This window comes from Juglans regia, chromosome 1 (assembly GCF_001411555.2).
Source record: "Juglans regia cultivar Chandler chromosome 1, Walnut 2.0, whole genome shotgun sequence".
Lineage (NCBI taxonomy): Eukaryota > Viridiplantae > Streptophyta > Magnoliopsida > Fagales > Juglandaceae > Juglans > Juglans regia.
The window spans coordinates 17,533,092-17,546,096 of NC_049901.1; the positions used below are offsets into that span (position 1 = coordinate 17,533,092).

Here is a 13,005-nt window from a genome sequence, read left to right on the forward strand (position 1 = left end):
AAGGGCAGTATGTGACCCACTGGCGGCTTGGATGACACGTGAGTCACACGCACTAGTTAGACAACGGGGTTTATTGACTCATCTTGTATATTGACGCCTAAGAGTGTGGTCTAAAAGCGGTAGATCAAACATCATCCGACTTCGTCTAGAAAAAAAAAAAAAAAACTACATAAAACAGAGGGAGAATGTGAGGAGACGGAGAAAGAGGAAGGAGGCCGGCTGAAAATAAAAAGTGAGAAATTTTTTTAAGAGAGCTTTTTAAATGGAGGAATGCTGAATCTTTATCTAAAAGTATAAAAGCCATGAATAAACAAAAAAAAAAAAAAATTTTGAAATTGAAACATTTTCAAATTTAGAAGAAACAAATTCTGATGGATTGGATAAAAAAGGCCGAATTGAAAGTCAATTAAAGGAACTACAAATAAATAGGTTAAATAGTTTGGATGCTAAGTATATCTCAAATAATTTGTGAATAATAGTGAAATAATTAATAAATAGTAATGAATTACTTGTGAATATTAATGAAATAATATGACAATATCTGGGATCAGTTGTGTTCCCAAACAAATCCTGAAACATACCAAAGTTAACCCCATAAGCTTAACAAAAAAAATAGTGGCATCCTAGGCCAACACCCCATATATTCAATTGATTCGCCATAGCTTATTCTCAAGTAACCAGCTAAATATCATCAAATATAATTTAGGTTGGTTACATTAGTTTGCATTTTTCTATGATGGACATCGCTTTCATGCTTTTTGTTTTCTGCTACGCATTAGGTAAGCACATGCGACAGCAGAGGGTAGGTGAGGTGAACGTTCGAAACGAGCCCACAACAAAATAGCTAAAAGATAAATGAGTGGTACTCAACTTCCCAGCACGGAAAAGTTAATTCGGTCTTGTTGGCCATCTCCATTTTTGATACCTTGGAGAGGCCAGCTGAGTTCCCAGTTGCTTACTTTCTTTTAACTCATATTCTTATTGAACTAGGAGACAGCATCAAATACGAGGAAAGGGGCAATAGAAAGGCAGGCATATATGCAGAAAGAGCCGATGATATAAAGCAGGCAAAAGAGCAAATTAAGGATTTGAGAGCGAAGAGAAAGTAAGATCATGGGTGTGGTGAAGGCGGCCATAGGAGATGCAATCTTGACATGTTTATGGGTGTTCAGCGCGCCGATGATGGGAATTCTTACTCCTGTCATAGCTACATATCTTGGTGTTCAAGCCCAGCCACTGGCAGGCCTCTTCATCACTACCATCCTTGTCACAGTTCTTGTCACGACATTCAGCTTGATAGGGAAGGCCTTGGGTGGTGCTAGCTTCAATCCCTCTACCACCGTTTCATTCTACGCTGCAGGCCTTGTTCCTGACTCATCTCTCATCTCCTTGGCCGCCCGATTTCCTGCTCAGGCAGCCGGTGGAGTGGGCGGCGCCATGGCTATACTGCAAGTGTTGCCAAGCCAATACAAACAAAGGCTCAAGGGACCTTCCCTGAAAGTGGATTTGCATACTGGAGCCGTTGTCGAGGGTGTGTTGACATTTGTGCTTAGCTTTGCCCTCCTTTTGATCATGCTCAGGGGTCCTAGAAACCTACTGTTGAAGGTTTGGTTCCTTGCTGTGACAACCGTAGGATTAGTTGTTGTAGGGTCTGGTTACACGGGGCCTTCCATGAACCCTGCCAACGCCTTTGGCTGGGCATTTCAGAACAATCAGCACAGTAGTTGGGAACATTTTTATGTTTATTGGATTTGTCCCTTCATAGGAGCAACTTTGGCTGCTTGGATCTTTAGGATTCTGTTTATTCCACCAATCAAGGAGAAGAAAGCCTGAAGAAGCATGATGAATGATCTAGATAAGCTCCACTTGCCTCTGTTATAAGTATTTTGTTCTCCCCCTTTCTTTTCTCACTTCAATGACTGGCAAAACAGTTATCATGATCTGATAGTTAAGAATATGATTATCATGGGTTCCAAAAGATGGTATTATTAATGCATTATGCAGGGATATGGAATGGGATTGCTTATCAATTGCATCAAACACACAACACAGTGCCAAATGAAAAACGTAAAAACAAACAATTGGGAAAATAGACCAAACATTTTGGTCCGGGCAAATTGCTTTAATATGGGTTGTTTCCAGTAGGGTAACCTGAAAAATGTGGCTGTTGAAACATTCCAGGAAAGGCTACTTTTATTGCATACAGTTGCTCATTGTTTATAACTTCAATATTTATTTGCATCTCATTTCTCTAAAAAAAAATTGCATAGATGAGTAAGAGGCATTGGCTTCATCAAAGCCATCTTCAAAATTCGATGAAAAGTACATGTATGTTTTCCATAAATCCAAAATCTCTCTAATCATAATCCCACATTGGATTAACCATTTGATTCCTCAAAATAATAATATAATATTATTTGTTTAATAATAATATTTTTTTTCATTTTTTGCAACTACACTAACCATATGTTAATTAATAATTTAATTTATACTTAAATTATTATTTCTCAACTAATTTTTTACCTCAACCTAATTATCCAACAAACATATTTTTTCAATCTTTTTTCTACCCAACAATAATCATATATACAATTTTTGAAACCAACAAACACATTTGTTTAAATGATTGCAATAAAGTATTTTGTTCTGTTTGTAATTCTTTTCATACAAATGACCTTTACTTGTTTCATCTAGACTGATTCTATGATTATTTGGTTCCATGAATGCCATTCACTGCACTTATGTGCCTAAATGAATTATTTAGAATGCTTAATGTTTAGTTGACTGCCAAAACCAAAGTACGAAATACACACATGGCAGACCATAGAGCATACAGATGAAGCAAACCTTATTTCAGATCTTAATACCGACCAACTTATTCTTAATACATACCAACTTAACAAATCAGATCTTAATATAGACCAACTTATTCTTGAGCATACATTCTGCAGACCACAGAGCAAACTCCATTTCAACAATATGTTTTCCCCACCAACACAGATGAGACCAGTTTAAAAAATGAAGCAAACAATAGATATAAACATGTATCAAATCTAACTTTGACCCAAGCTAACTGAGATCTTTGCTGCCAATTGTAGCTGAAAGCTCCAAAAGGGGAGTTGGGCTAAAATCAATTGTTGTATGAGGATAAAGATACTAAACATCCAGCTGAGGTACAATATAGAGAAAATGTTAGTCAAATATGGGCAGTAAATTCATAAGAGTTGTATCTCATGTTAATTAAAAGTCATCATTATGGTTAAGAATTTATACTAAAAAAGTATAGATCTAAATGGTCATACTAATATCAATTATACACAGATACAACAAGAATGTACGCAAAGGATGAGAAATCATAATAGCACGTAGAAACATGTCATAATCATAAAAAAACAAGTATTTAAAGAGGGAAAAAAATAAAGAAATGGCCCAAAGAAAACTAGTAGAATCACTTTAAGCCTATCAAAACTACAAAGGATATACATTTTTTTTATTGATAAGTAAGAATGTTACTGTTAATGCAAGCGTATCTAAGTTAGTCATGCATTGGATCCATATAAGACGTGCAACAGGCACATTCAATCCATTACATCTTTGGCTCAATTACATATGCTGTGGATTTTCCAATCACAGGTACATATGGAAAATGAAGAAGACAAATGCAAAACCAATTTACAAAAAACCAGCAGGTACATTTTCCAGTCGCAGGTACATATGCAAGCTAAAATACAGCAAGTAGTACTGTATAATGCAAAACCAAGTTACAAAACCAACTAGTATAATACCGACTCTCCATAGAGTATAATATAATAGCATTCAATAGCAGACCAAGTACATTTCTGTCCTAATTACTTTCTGAAATGTGAAGTAACCAAAAAAAAAAAAAAAAAAAACTCCACTTTGGTTGATCAAGTTTCAATCAACATCAACTTGTTTTATTAGTTATTGTTTGTGACCAAAAGTGAATGAATAGCAAATATATAATCAGGTGCAACTGGATGAAGATGACCGAATAGACTAAAGAATTCTAGAAGCAGAAAGCAAAAGGATCTCAAATGAAAAGCTAAACTAGTTTGTTCTAATTACTTGAATAAGTATAATTGTTTTATGAGTAAAAATAACGTTATTAATATGAATGAAATAGGCATTGTCCAAGTACACAAAACTTCAAAATAAGTATAAATGACAAAGCATTCAAAACATAAAACAATAACTAGGTTACTCATTGAACAATAAAATAATTTTCTTTCTTTTTTATCTGTCGAGCAATAATATTAATTACTTTGAAAGAGTTAACTTATCAGTGCTAACTCACTCTTCCATAGGACAAGCATCTCTAACAAATTTCCCAAGTCATCACAAATATAGACTCATGCTTGTGCACAAGCAACAACTTGATGTACTTAGTTCTACCATTCAAAAGAATATATATACTCTCAGTCTTCTGGTTCAGTCCACAAATAAACTCAATTGCTTTTGTCACTTCTAAATAGAGTAAAAAGAGACATAAATTTAGACAATAAATATCTAGAATGTCATGACCATCAGGCTCAAGAAGAGGTTGCTAAGTACTAACAAATTAAGTTTTCTTCAAAAGATTATGACAACTTGGGCAGTATCAATTTGAACTCATAGTCCTCAATCCAAACATGAACACACGCCCACATTCTTATAATGATTAAAAAAGATAGAAAGAAAAAATAACAAAAATAGAGATGGTTAAGAGCTCAAAGGAATTTAGTGTTGTGAAATACTATGCAAAGCACACACACCAACGATGACAAATAAATTAAAAGCAACACAATCAAGAACAAGCAATCACACATGACACAGTATTTACGTGGTTCGGCAAATTGCCTACATCCATGGGAGCTGCAGAGGATTTTTATTTCTTGAGGAATCACAATACAATAGTGTAGGACGGCTATTGTTCACTCTGATACAGTACAAGTCAAAATCATAAACAATTTATATGTTATGTGGCGGAAACCCTAAACTCAGCAGAATTAGTGATGTTCGCTCGAGAGGCGTGTCGAGTCCGCATCGAGCGAACCAGTTTCCCGCAATCGCTCGAGCCATGTGTCGAGTGACTCCTTAAGCGAAGCTCTCTGACTTCCCTCCGCTCGAGCTGAGTGTCGAGCGGTTATCAAGCGAAGTTCTCTGACTTGCTTTTGCTCGAGCGGTCTGTTGAGCTCTCTTTGAGCGAAGCTCTCTGACTTGTATTCGCTCGAGCGGCTAGACGCTCCGCTCGAGTGGCGTGAACCAGACTCCAAATACTCAACAATTCTCCCACTTGGAGACTGGTACACCCACATTGTCGCCCTTTGCCTCAAATATGATATCCTCCACCTCTGCAACTCACAGCTCCTGTCTTCATGCTAGAAGACCAACTGAAGTCAAGCCCGACTTCAGTCTTCCACATACATTGCCCTTAGAGCGACTCACAACTCCCACTGCACTAGGAGTATCCGGTCTCAAACCAATTTTGGCAACCTTAGCTAACTTTCCAAGACTTTCATGAGGAACGACAAAGCTGACTCCCTTTGGCTTCCTCACATGTTTTGCGCGATCAAGCCTGCCTTTTTGCACTCTTGTATTTCCCTGCACATCACTGTGATGTCAAATACAAATAATTAGATCTCTTACCATGCACTAGGACTAGCGCACCCTTAGTGATCTTCCAAGCTCCTCCAGAGAATGCTACTACAAAACCCCAGTCATCAAGCTGTCCCACAGAGATTAAGTTTTTCTTCAGATTTGGAACATGTCTGACTTGCTGTAAAGTCCACACACTCATGATTGGAAGTGTGATATGCACATCACCCACTCCCACTACATCCAGTGCCTCTCCATCAGTGGAATACATCTTCCCAAAATCACCAGCAACATAATTTTGCATGATTTCTCGATGTGAAGTGCTATGGAACGAAGACCCTGAATCCAACACCCAATCATCAATCGGACTGTGCACTACAAGAAGTAAGGCATCATGAATTTCTTCTGCCACTACATTCACAGCATCATCATCAGAACTTTTTTGATTCCTGCAGTTTCTCTTGATGTGGCCCGGCTTGCCACAACTCCAGCATGTGATCTGCTGCCCAGTTCTTATCTTGCTATTTCCCCTGCCCTTGGAGCTTGACCTGCCATGTCCTCTGCCTCTATTGTTAACAATCAGGGCAGATCCTGAACCCGAGGACTCACCCATGTCTCTCCTATGTACATCTTCAGTAAGCACCATGTCACGTATGTCATCGTAGTTCAGTTTTGCCTTACCGGCTGAACTACTCATAGCCATTTTCATGGACTCTCAACTATTTGGCAACGATGCCAACATAATCAATACTCTGATCTCATCATCAAACTCAATCTCTACAGAAGACAGTTGATTTATGATCGTATTGAATTCATTCAAGTATTGGGTTACAGACATACCTTCAGACATCTTCAGATTGAACAATTTCTTCATCAAGTGCACCTTATTATTCGCAAACGGCTTTTCATACATACCTGACAAAGTCGCCATGAGATCCACCGTGATTCTCTCCTTACTGATATTGTGTGCCATTGTTCTGGACAAGGTCAGCCGAACAAGACCTAGAACCTATTGATCTAACAGGGTCCACTCAGCATCATCCATGCTCTCCGGCTTCTTTCCCAACAATGGAAGGTGGAGCCTCTTCCAATAGAGATAATCCATAATCTGCATCTTCCATTACCCAAAATCAGTGCCGTCAAATTTCTCGATCCCAGGTGCGTTCACTTTATCTCCAGCCATCATTCTCTTTCAGATCCGACCTTGGCTCTTGATACCAGCTGTTGTGAAATAATATGCAAAGCACACACACCAACGATGGTAAATAAAGTAAAAGCAACACAATCAAGAACAAGCAATCACACATGACATAGTATTTACGTGGTTCGGCAAATTGCCTACATCCACGGGAGCCGTAGAGGATTTTTATTTCTTGAGGAATCACAATACAATAGTGTAGGACGGTTACTGTTCACTCTGATACAGTACAAGTCAAAATCATAAACAATTTATATGCTATGCGGCAGAAACCCTAAACTCATCAGAATTAGTGATGTTTGCTCGAGTGGCGTGTCGAGCACGCATCGAGCGAACCTGTTTCCCGTAATCGCTCAAGCCATGTGTCGAGCAACTCCTCAAGCGAAGCTCTCTGACTTCCCTCCGCTCGAGCTGAGTGTCGAGCGGTTATCGAGCGAAGTTCTCTGACTTGCTTTTGCTCGAGCAGTCTGTCGAGCTCTCTTCGAGCGAAGCTTTCTGACTTGTATTCGCTCGAGCGGCGTGAACCAGACTCCAAATACTCAACATTTAGTTAAAACAATCCACCCCAATTAGTGTCAGTAATCTTTTTTTTGTAAGGAAAATTATTTGTTACCAAATGAGATCAGATAAAAAGTTTAAAAAGATCAAACAATGGTAGTCAACTAAACATTAAGCATTCTAAATAATTCACATATGCACAAAAGCGCAGCTATTGGCATTCATGGAACCAAATAACTCATACTTTACTACCTGTACATAAATTAGGGTATATGTGTGAACTCTTTGTTTCAAACAACTCCATTTATATATTTTTCCCGTGAAGAAACAACAAAATGATTGAAAAAAGGGATTGAAAAAATAACTCTTTGTTTCAAACAACTCAAACAATAGAATGATTGAAATACATACATGGAGTGCAAAAATTCTTCACAGGCAAAAATACATACGTAAGCATATAAATGTAGTGTAAAATTTCTCATACATGCATATATGATGAATATATAAAGACGGGAAGAGAGTGAACTCACAGAGATAGAGAACGTTTGGAGCGGAGAATCAAAGAAGAGAAGGGAGCGGTAACGGTGCGCCTATGGAGGTGATGAAGGTCCTCTTTCACCTAAAACACCCAGTAGGAACTTGAACTTCAGTGGATGTTCAATTTCAAATGGACGAAGATGATTCCAGGAATCACGGCAAAGGGAATGGATAGCTTGGCGAAAAAAAAGGAGAGGAAACGGAGGGAAGAAACGGAGAGGAAGAAGGGGAATCACAGAATCGAGAAGAAAGAGAGAGAAGGGATTTTGGGATTTCGGGATGTTGGGAGACGAAGAAAGGGAAAGGAAGAGAAATGGGGAGAAAGCAACGACCTCGCGGGCGAAAAGTACATGCTTTTGCTAATAAAATAATACCGATAGTCATAAACAATAGATCTTCAAATTTAAAAATGAATTGAAATGTATTGTAGCTCAAAATTTCAGATTTAAGTATATAGTGAATCAATGCAATGATTTTAAAGCCAAGTTTATCAAATTTTGAAATGCCAATGCTCTTAGTTCTTTCCCAAGCCTACGAATTTTAGTTCTTTACCACTCGATAATTAGACACTTGTTGAGATGAGGAATCTATTAATAGTAGTGAAATATCTTATGAATAATAATGAAATAATTTGAGTTAAGATATTTTATTGAGTTTTAGAAAATGAGAAAGAAATTTTTTTAATAAAAATATTGTAAATTTAAAAAATTGTTTGAATATTATTTTTATTTTGAGAATTGAAAAATTTGTATTATTTTTGTATTTTGTTTGGAAGTTTGAGAAAATTGTGTTGAGTTTTGTATTTGGATAATAATTAGGAAATGATTAGATGAAAAAATTGAAAAGTTGAAATTAAAAATGATTTTATATTTAAATAGTATTTGGGAAGGAAATATATAGAATATCTGATAATACATACCTCTTGTCCCAAACAAGGCCTAAAACATTAGAGAAAGGGAACCCTTTAGCGCATCTCGGGCAGCCCAGGTGACCAGCACTGCACCCCACTGGCTTCACACGTAAAAAAGTTGACACGTGATCGCTTTATTAGTTGAGGTGTAAAAGTGGGCAAAGGGCGAAAACCCAAGTTGTAAGTTAACAAGAAAAGGAATGTGGGAAGGATAGTGCTACTCAGATTAACAATTTTGACCCAAATGTTATCAAATGCTTTTTTTTTTTTTCACTTTTCGAATTTTTCTTGAGATGGAAAATCAGTTAGAAAAATCATTAATTCTTATTCAAACAGAAATTTAAAATATATAAAAAAAAAATCATTCAGTTACACTTGCGGTCAAAATCATTAGTCCAAGTAACATTTTCAATATGACAACTGGGAGGAAGAGAGTCAGGTCATATCACTCCAATGGCATTCAGCAGCAGGGTCCTCGAGAGCTGGTGTTAGATGGAAAAGGGCAGGAGCAAATGAAGTGAAGGTGAACTGGGATGCAGCTTTTTATTCTAAAAGGATGAGAATGGGAGCAGGCGGGATGGGGATGGAGAAATGTTAGTCTCTTTGTGTATGAGCAAGATGAAAGCCAGTCACCCAATCTTAGCTGAAATTAATGCATTGTGGTTTTTGAAGGAGATGCCTTAGCAGTCATAGAGGCTGTAAATAGTAGAAATGAAGTCTGGATTTGGTATGGTCAGTTAATAGAGGATTTGAGGAGTGTTCAGAAGAAGAACAGATTGGAAATTACAGTATAAGTATAGATAGGGAGGGCAACGAAGTAGCTATAGAACATAATGAGGAGTTTGTGTGGATTGAGGATGGTCCATTAGAGATCTTTACACTTGTATTACATGATAAGCTTTGGAGCTGCGAAAGGGTTATTACTCTCGAAGAGGATGCTCTACAAAATGTCTTGGCGTTACCAAAGGTTGACGAGAATTGGAATAAGTTTTGGCATTTAATTAATTGTTCCTCCTCACATTTTCTCTCTACTTGGCAATCATGGACAGTTCTCCAATCAAGCAAATGGCGCTGCACAGATGTTAGCTAAGGATGCCGCGAAATTTGCACTTGCATATATACTTTACACAGGATTTAAATTGTAATGACCCAAGTCCAAATCTCCCAAATCCATCCATGATCCATCCATTTAAATTGGCAAGAGAGAGAGAGCAAAACTTGTGTTTGAATTGGAGAAACATACGACATACAACCAAGAAGTAATAAGCCCAAGATACAGGAAAATACATTAGAAATCAACTGGGAATCTTTTCTCACCATGAAAGAAAGAAAACTCGCAATAAGCTAGTTCATCAATATAACTGCTGACTACAGAGCAAATTCTTGAGAAAGAAGCTAAAGGATTTGGATAGAGAGACATCTACCACCATGTATAGACCATTGTAGCTCCATTTGTTTGCCTTCCACTACTTGTTTTTTTTTTTTATGAAAACACCAGAACAACGGGAGCGAGAGACTCTTGGACCATGTTTACAGCTGTAATTCATGATCAACAAGAGCTTACAAACTTGAAGTTGCAAAGGGGAACTCTTCTCATGGTAAATACCAGAACATGGGATCTCCGCCAAGGACATAGCGGCAGAATAAAGCAGCAATAAAATGGATGAGACATCAGTACCCTAGTTCGGTACAAGAAGAAAGGTATAATATGGCTTCATTCATGATCATTATCAATGGGCAGCACTAAAACCCTTCGAATGATCCTTTCGATAGCCTTGGGAAAATTAAAATGCTCCTTAGTCTCTGTACGTGCCCTCCCACCGCCACATTCCTTTTTTCTCACCCTTCCATGGAAGTACTGGTCAGGTGCATGATTCATACCCATTTGAGAGTACCCTGAGACATATCTCTGAAAAGGGATACTATTGAACAGCAAGTTCATGACTTGGAGGAAGCTCGAATATTCTTGGTAATTACCACCTGCATTTGACATTCCATTCCACTTAAACAAGCTACCAATGCCACCATGTGCCCTTCCTTCAAATAGGGATTGATCTTTTACCCCGCCGATCCAAGCAAGTAGACTGTCAAGAGTCCACTGAAGAGGAGTCACCTCGCTCAATTGGCAGCATTCTCGGTACCCATTTTTGTGGGAAAGCAGTAGTCCATTGTTGACCAATAGTGCCAGCACCTCAACGGCATCCATGAACATGAAGTCAATATGGCATGACGTGTTTAAGTTCAAACTCGCAGTGTTTACGTTAAACCACAGAAGATAGCAAACAGTTAACCATGATTCAATCGAAGAGACACCCTTAGCTGCGCGCGCTGCACAAAACAGATGTTGGTTCCATGTTAATTCAGCGGGACAAGGGCATTGCGACAACCTTCTCAATTATTCTGGCAGTATGAATTATAGACAAAAGCATATATAATGACAAACAGGGTCAAAAGCACCGGAATGAGAAAATGGTCCAAAGGCATTGAACACCTCAATGGAAGATAAGGGCACTGGACAGAGTGCCGGTGGCTGTTGTCACTAACGGTGACCTCTCAATAAAGAAAGAAAAAAAAAAAAAAACGGAATGTAAAAAAGAGAAGAAAAATTGGGACAGGAAATAAAGAAGACCAAAGGGATCAATGGAGAGGAGAGAATGACGGGGATCTTGGTGGATTTATTTTCCTCCCAAGGTCCTGAAAGTAGGGTACACTCTCCAGAGTAAGAGGCAAGCTCTCCAAAAATGAGCAATGGCTAATTATACTGGGCAGTTATTTTAATGTGGGAAGATATTTGGGGAGATGTAAGATTTTGATCTTAGATGCATCTAGTTGTGGATGCTTAGGCCTATAGGAATATGTCCTATTGTGTTATATCAATCACTCATTATTAACTGAGGAGCCATATTAATTATATGGGTACGAGCCCGTGCACAGACGAAGTTCATGGGATGTCACAGACTCACAACAGCCAGCGAATGACCATTTCCCGTGCTGACGTGAATATCATGCCATGCCAATGAAATTAAACCGTGCTGAAGGGAATATCTGTGCACGACCCGTGTACCTATAATTTCTTTGAGATCAACTTAAAAAAAAGCCTAAATTCATACTTGGAATTGGCATATCGGTAAGAATATCCACAAAGAAAGGGACAAAACAAACACCTGAAAGGCTGAAAGCTATAGTTATAATATTAATGTCACCGAGCTTTCCAAGAGCTTTTGTTCCAATCTCTTGCAAATTAGTTTCTTCCAAGATCCTTATTTAGCTTATCATAATCATCTCGAATATACTTTCATAAAACTCCTCAACCACCACTGCAAAGATTACACAAACAAAAAGCAAATATAGAACAGTTTCTGCACATCGATCACACATGAACCTCATAGTACTGCTACTTAGATTACATATATGAAGAAGAGAGTACATACCAGGCTTAGCAAATGTTGCTGCTAGGGGAACGTTAAGCTCCTTCCTAGGCTCCACATGAGCATTTTTCACCCAATATCTACCATTGATAGTGCCCTCCCAATTAGGTGCTTGAAAAAGTGATCGATCCAATGGTCGGAAAGAGACACCTTGTTGAGCTATGCATGTACAAATAAGTGGGATGAATAGAATATTTACCGGTCGCCATTGTACGACAATTAAAGGTAAAGATTATCCAAAAAATAATAACAAAAGAAAAAAGATTATAGTATCTGGATTTGTTAAGATATGAGCAATAGCTTCTCTCAATCGAGAGAAAATTAATGAGTACTTGAAGCTCTTCGGTCTATGATGCGGGAATATCATCATGAAATATGAAAGATGCAATATGATGATATGTTATTTTGTGGGCTTTGGGGCAAAAACAAAGCCCCCATCTACAGTAAAGCTTAATCCCTCTTGAAAGAGCTTTCCATCGTAAGGTTTTCCTCTAAAAATACAAAAGCTGAACTCAAGCAACCAAGTCCCGTACGATTATACATATGCATCATGAAGAAAATAAACAAGTGTATCAACAAGATATTTAAACTAGAAAACTAAAAAATCCCATCGGCTTATAAAAGAAAAAAGGGGGAAAATACCATTTAGCTCAAAGATTGAAGATGAAGCTGAACCAAGACGGAAAACAGCAGCAGAAGTAGAAGCAAAAGCCAAAAAAAGGAGTTGGCTTTCTTTTCTTTCTGTCCCATGAAGGACCATATATTTATAATCAGGTGGGAGAGTGGTTCGGCAGATTCATTGAACCTGGTCACTTCCCAGGACTTGAGAGCCATGGACA

The 13,005-nt window shown here is 38.0% G+C and overlaps 2 protein-coding genes across 2 annotated transcripts; one reads left to right on the forward strand and one right to left on the reverse strand.

Moving 5' to 3' along the window:
* The first annotated feature begins 858 nt into the window (after nt 1-858).
* Nucleotides 859-1,978, forward strand: LOC108985687 (aquaporin SIP1-1-like). The gene has a single exon (XM_018958075.2). The coding sequence runs from the start codon at nt 1,114-1,116 to the stop codon at nt 1,831-1,833; it is 720 nt and encodes a 239-aa protein (XP_018813620.1). The 5' UTR covers nt 859-1,113; the 3' UTR covers nt 1,834-1,978.
* A 7,967-nt stretch (nt 1,979-9,945) lies between these two features.
* On the reverse strand, nt 9,946-13,005 carry LOC108985688 (5'-adenylylsulfate reductase 2, chloroplastic-like). The gene is made up of 3 exons (XM_018958076.2): nt 12,809-13,005; nt 12,170-12,325; nt 9,946-11,066 (listed from the first exon to the last, which is right to left on the reverse strand). The coding sequence occupies exons 1-3, from the start codon at nt 12,924-12,926 to the stop codon at nt 10,453-10,455; spliced, it is 888 nt and encodes a 295-aa protein (XP_018813621.1). The 5' UTR covers nt 12,927-13,005; the 3' UTR covers nt 9,946-10,452.

Bases quoted from the DNA above. Each gene is read 5' to 3' on its own strand.
- LOC108985687 (XM_018958075.2), top strand. From the start codon at position 1,114: ATGGGTGTGGTGAAGGCGGCCATAGGAGATGCAATCTTGACATGTTTA.
- LOC108985688 (XM_018958076.2), bottom strand. From the start codon at position 12,926: ATGGTCCTTCATGGGACAGAAAGAAAAGAAAGCCAACTCCTTTTTTTG. The intron at 12,326-12,808 runs GTATTTTCCCCC...GTACATGCATAG, and splicing joins TTCAATCTTTGAGCTAAATG to CTCAACAAGGTGTCTCTTTC. The intron at 11,067-12,169 runs GTATGTACTCTC...TGTTTTGTGCAG, and splicing joins AGCAACATTTGCTAAGCCTG to CGCGCGCAGCTAAGGGTGTC.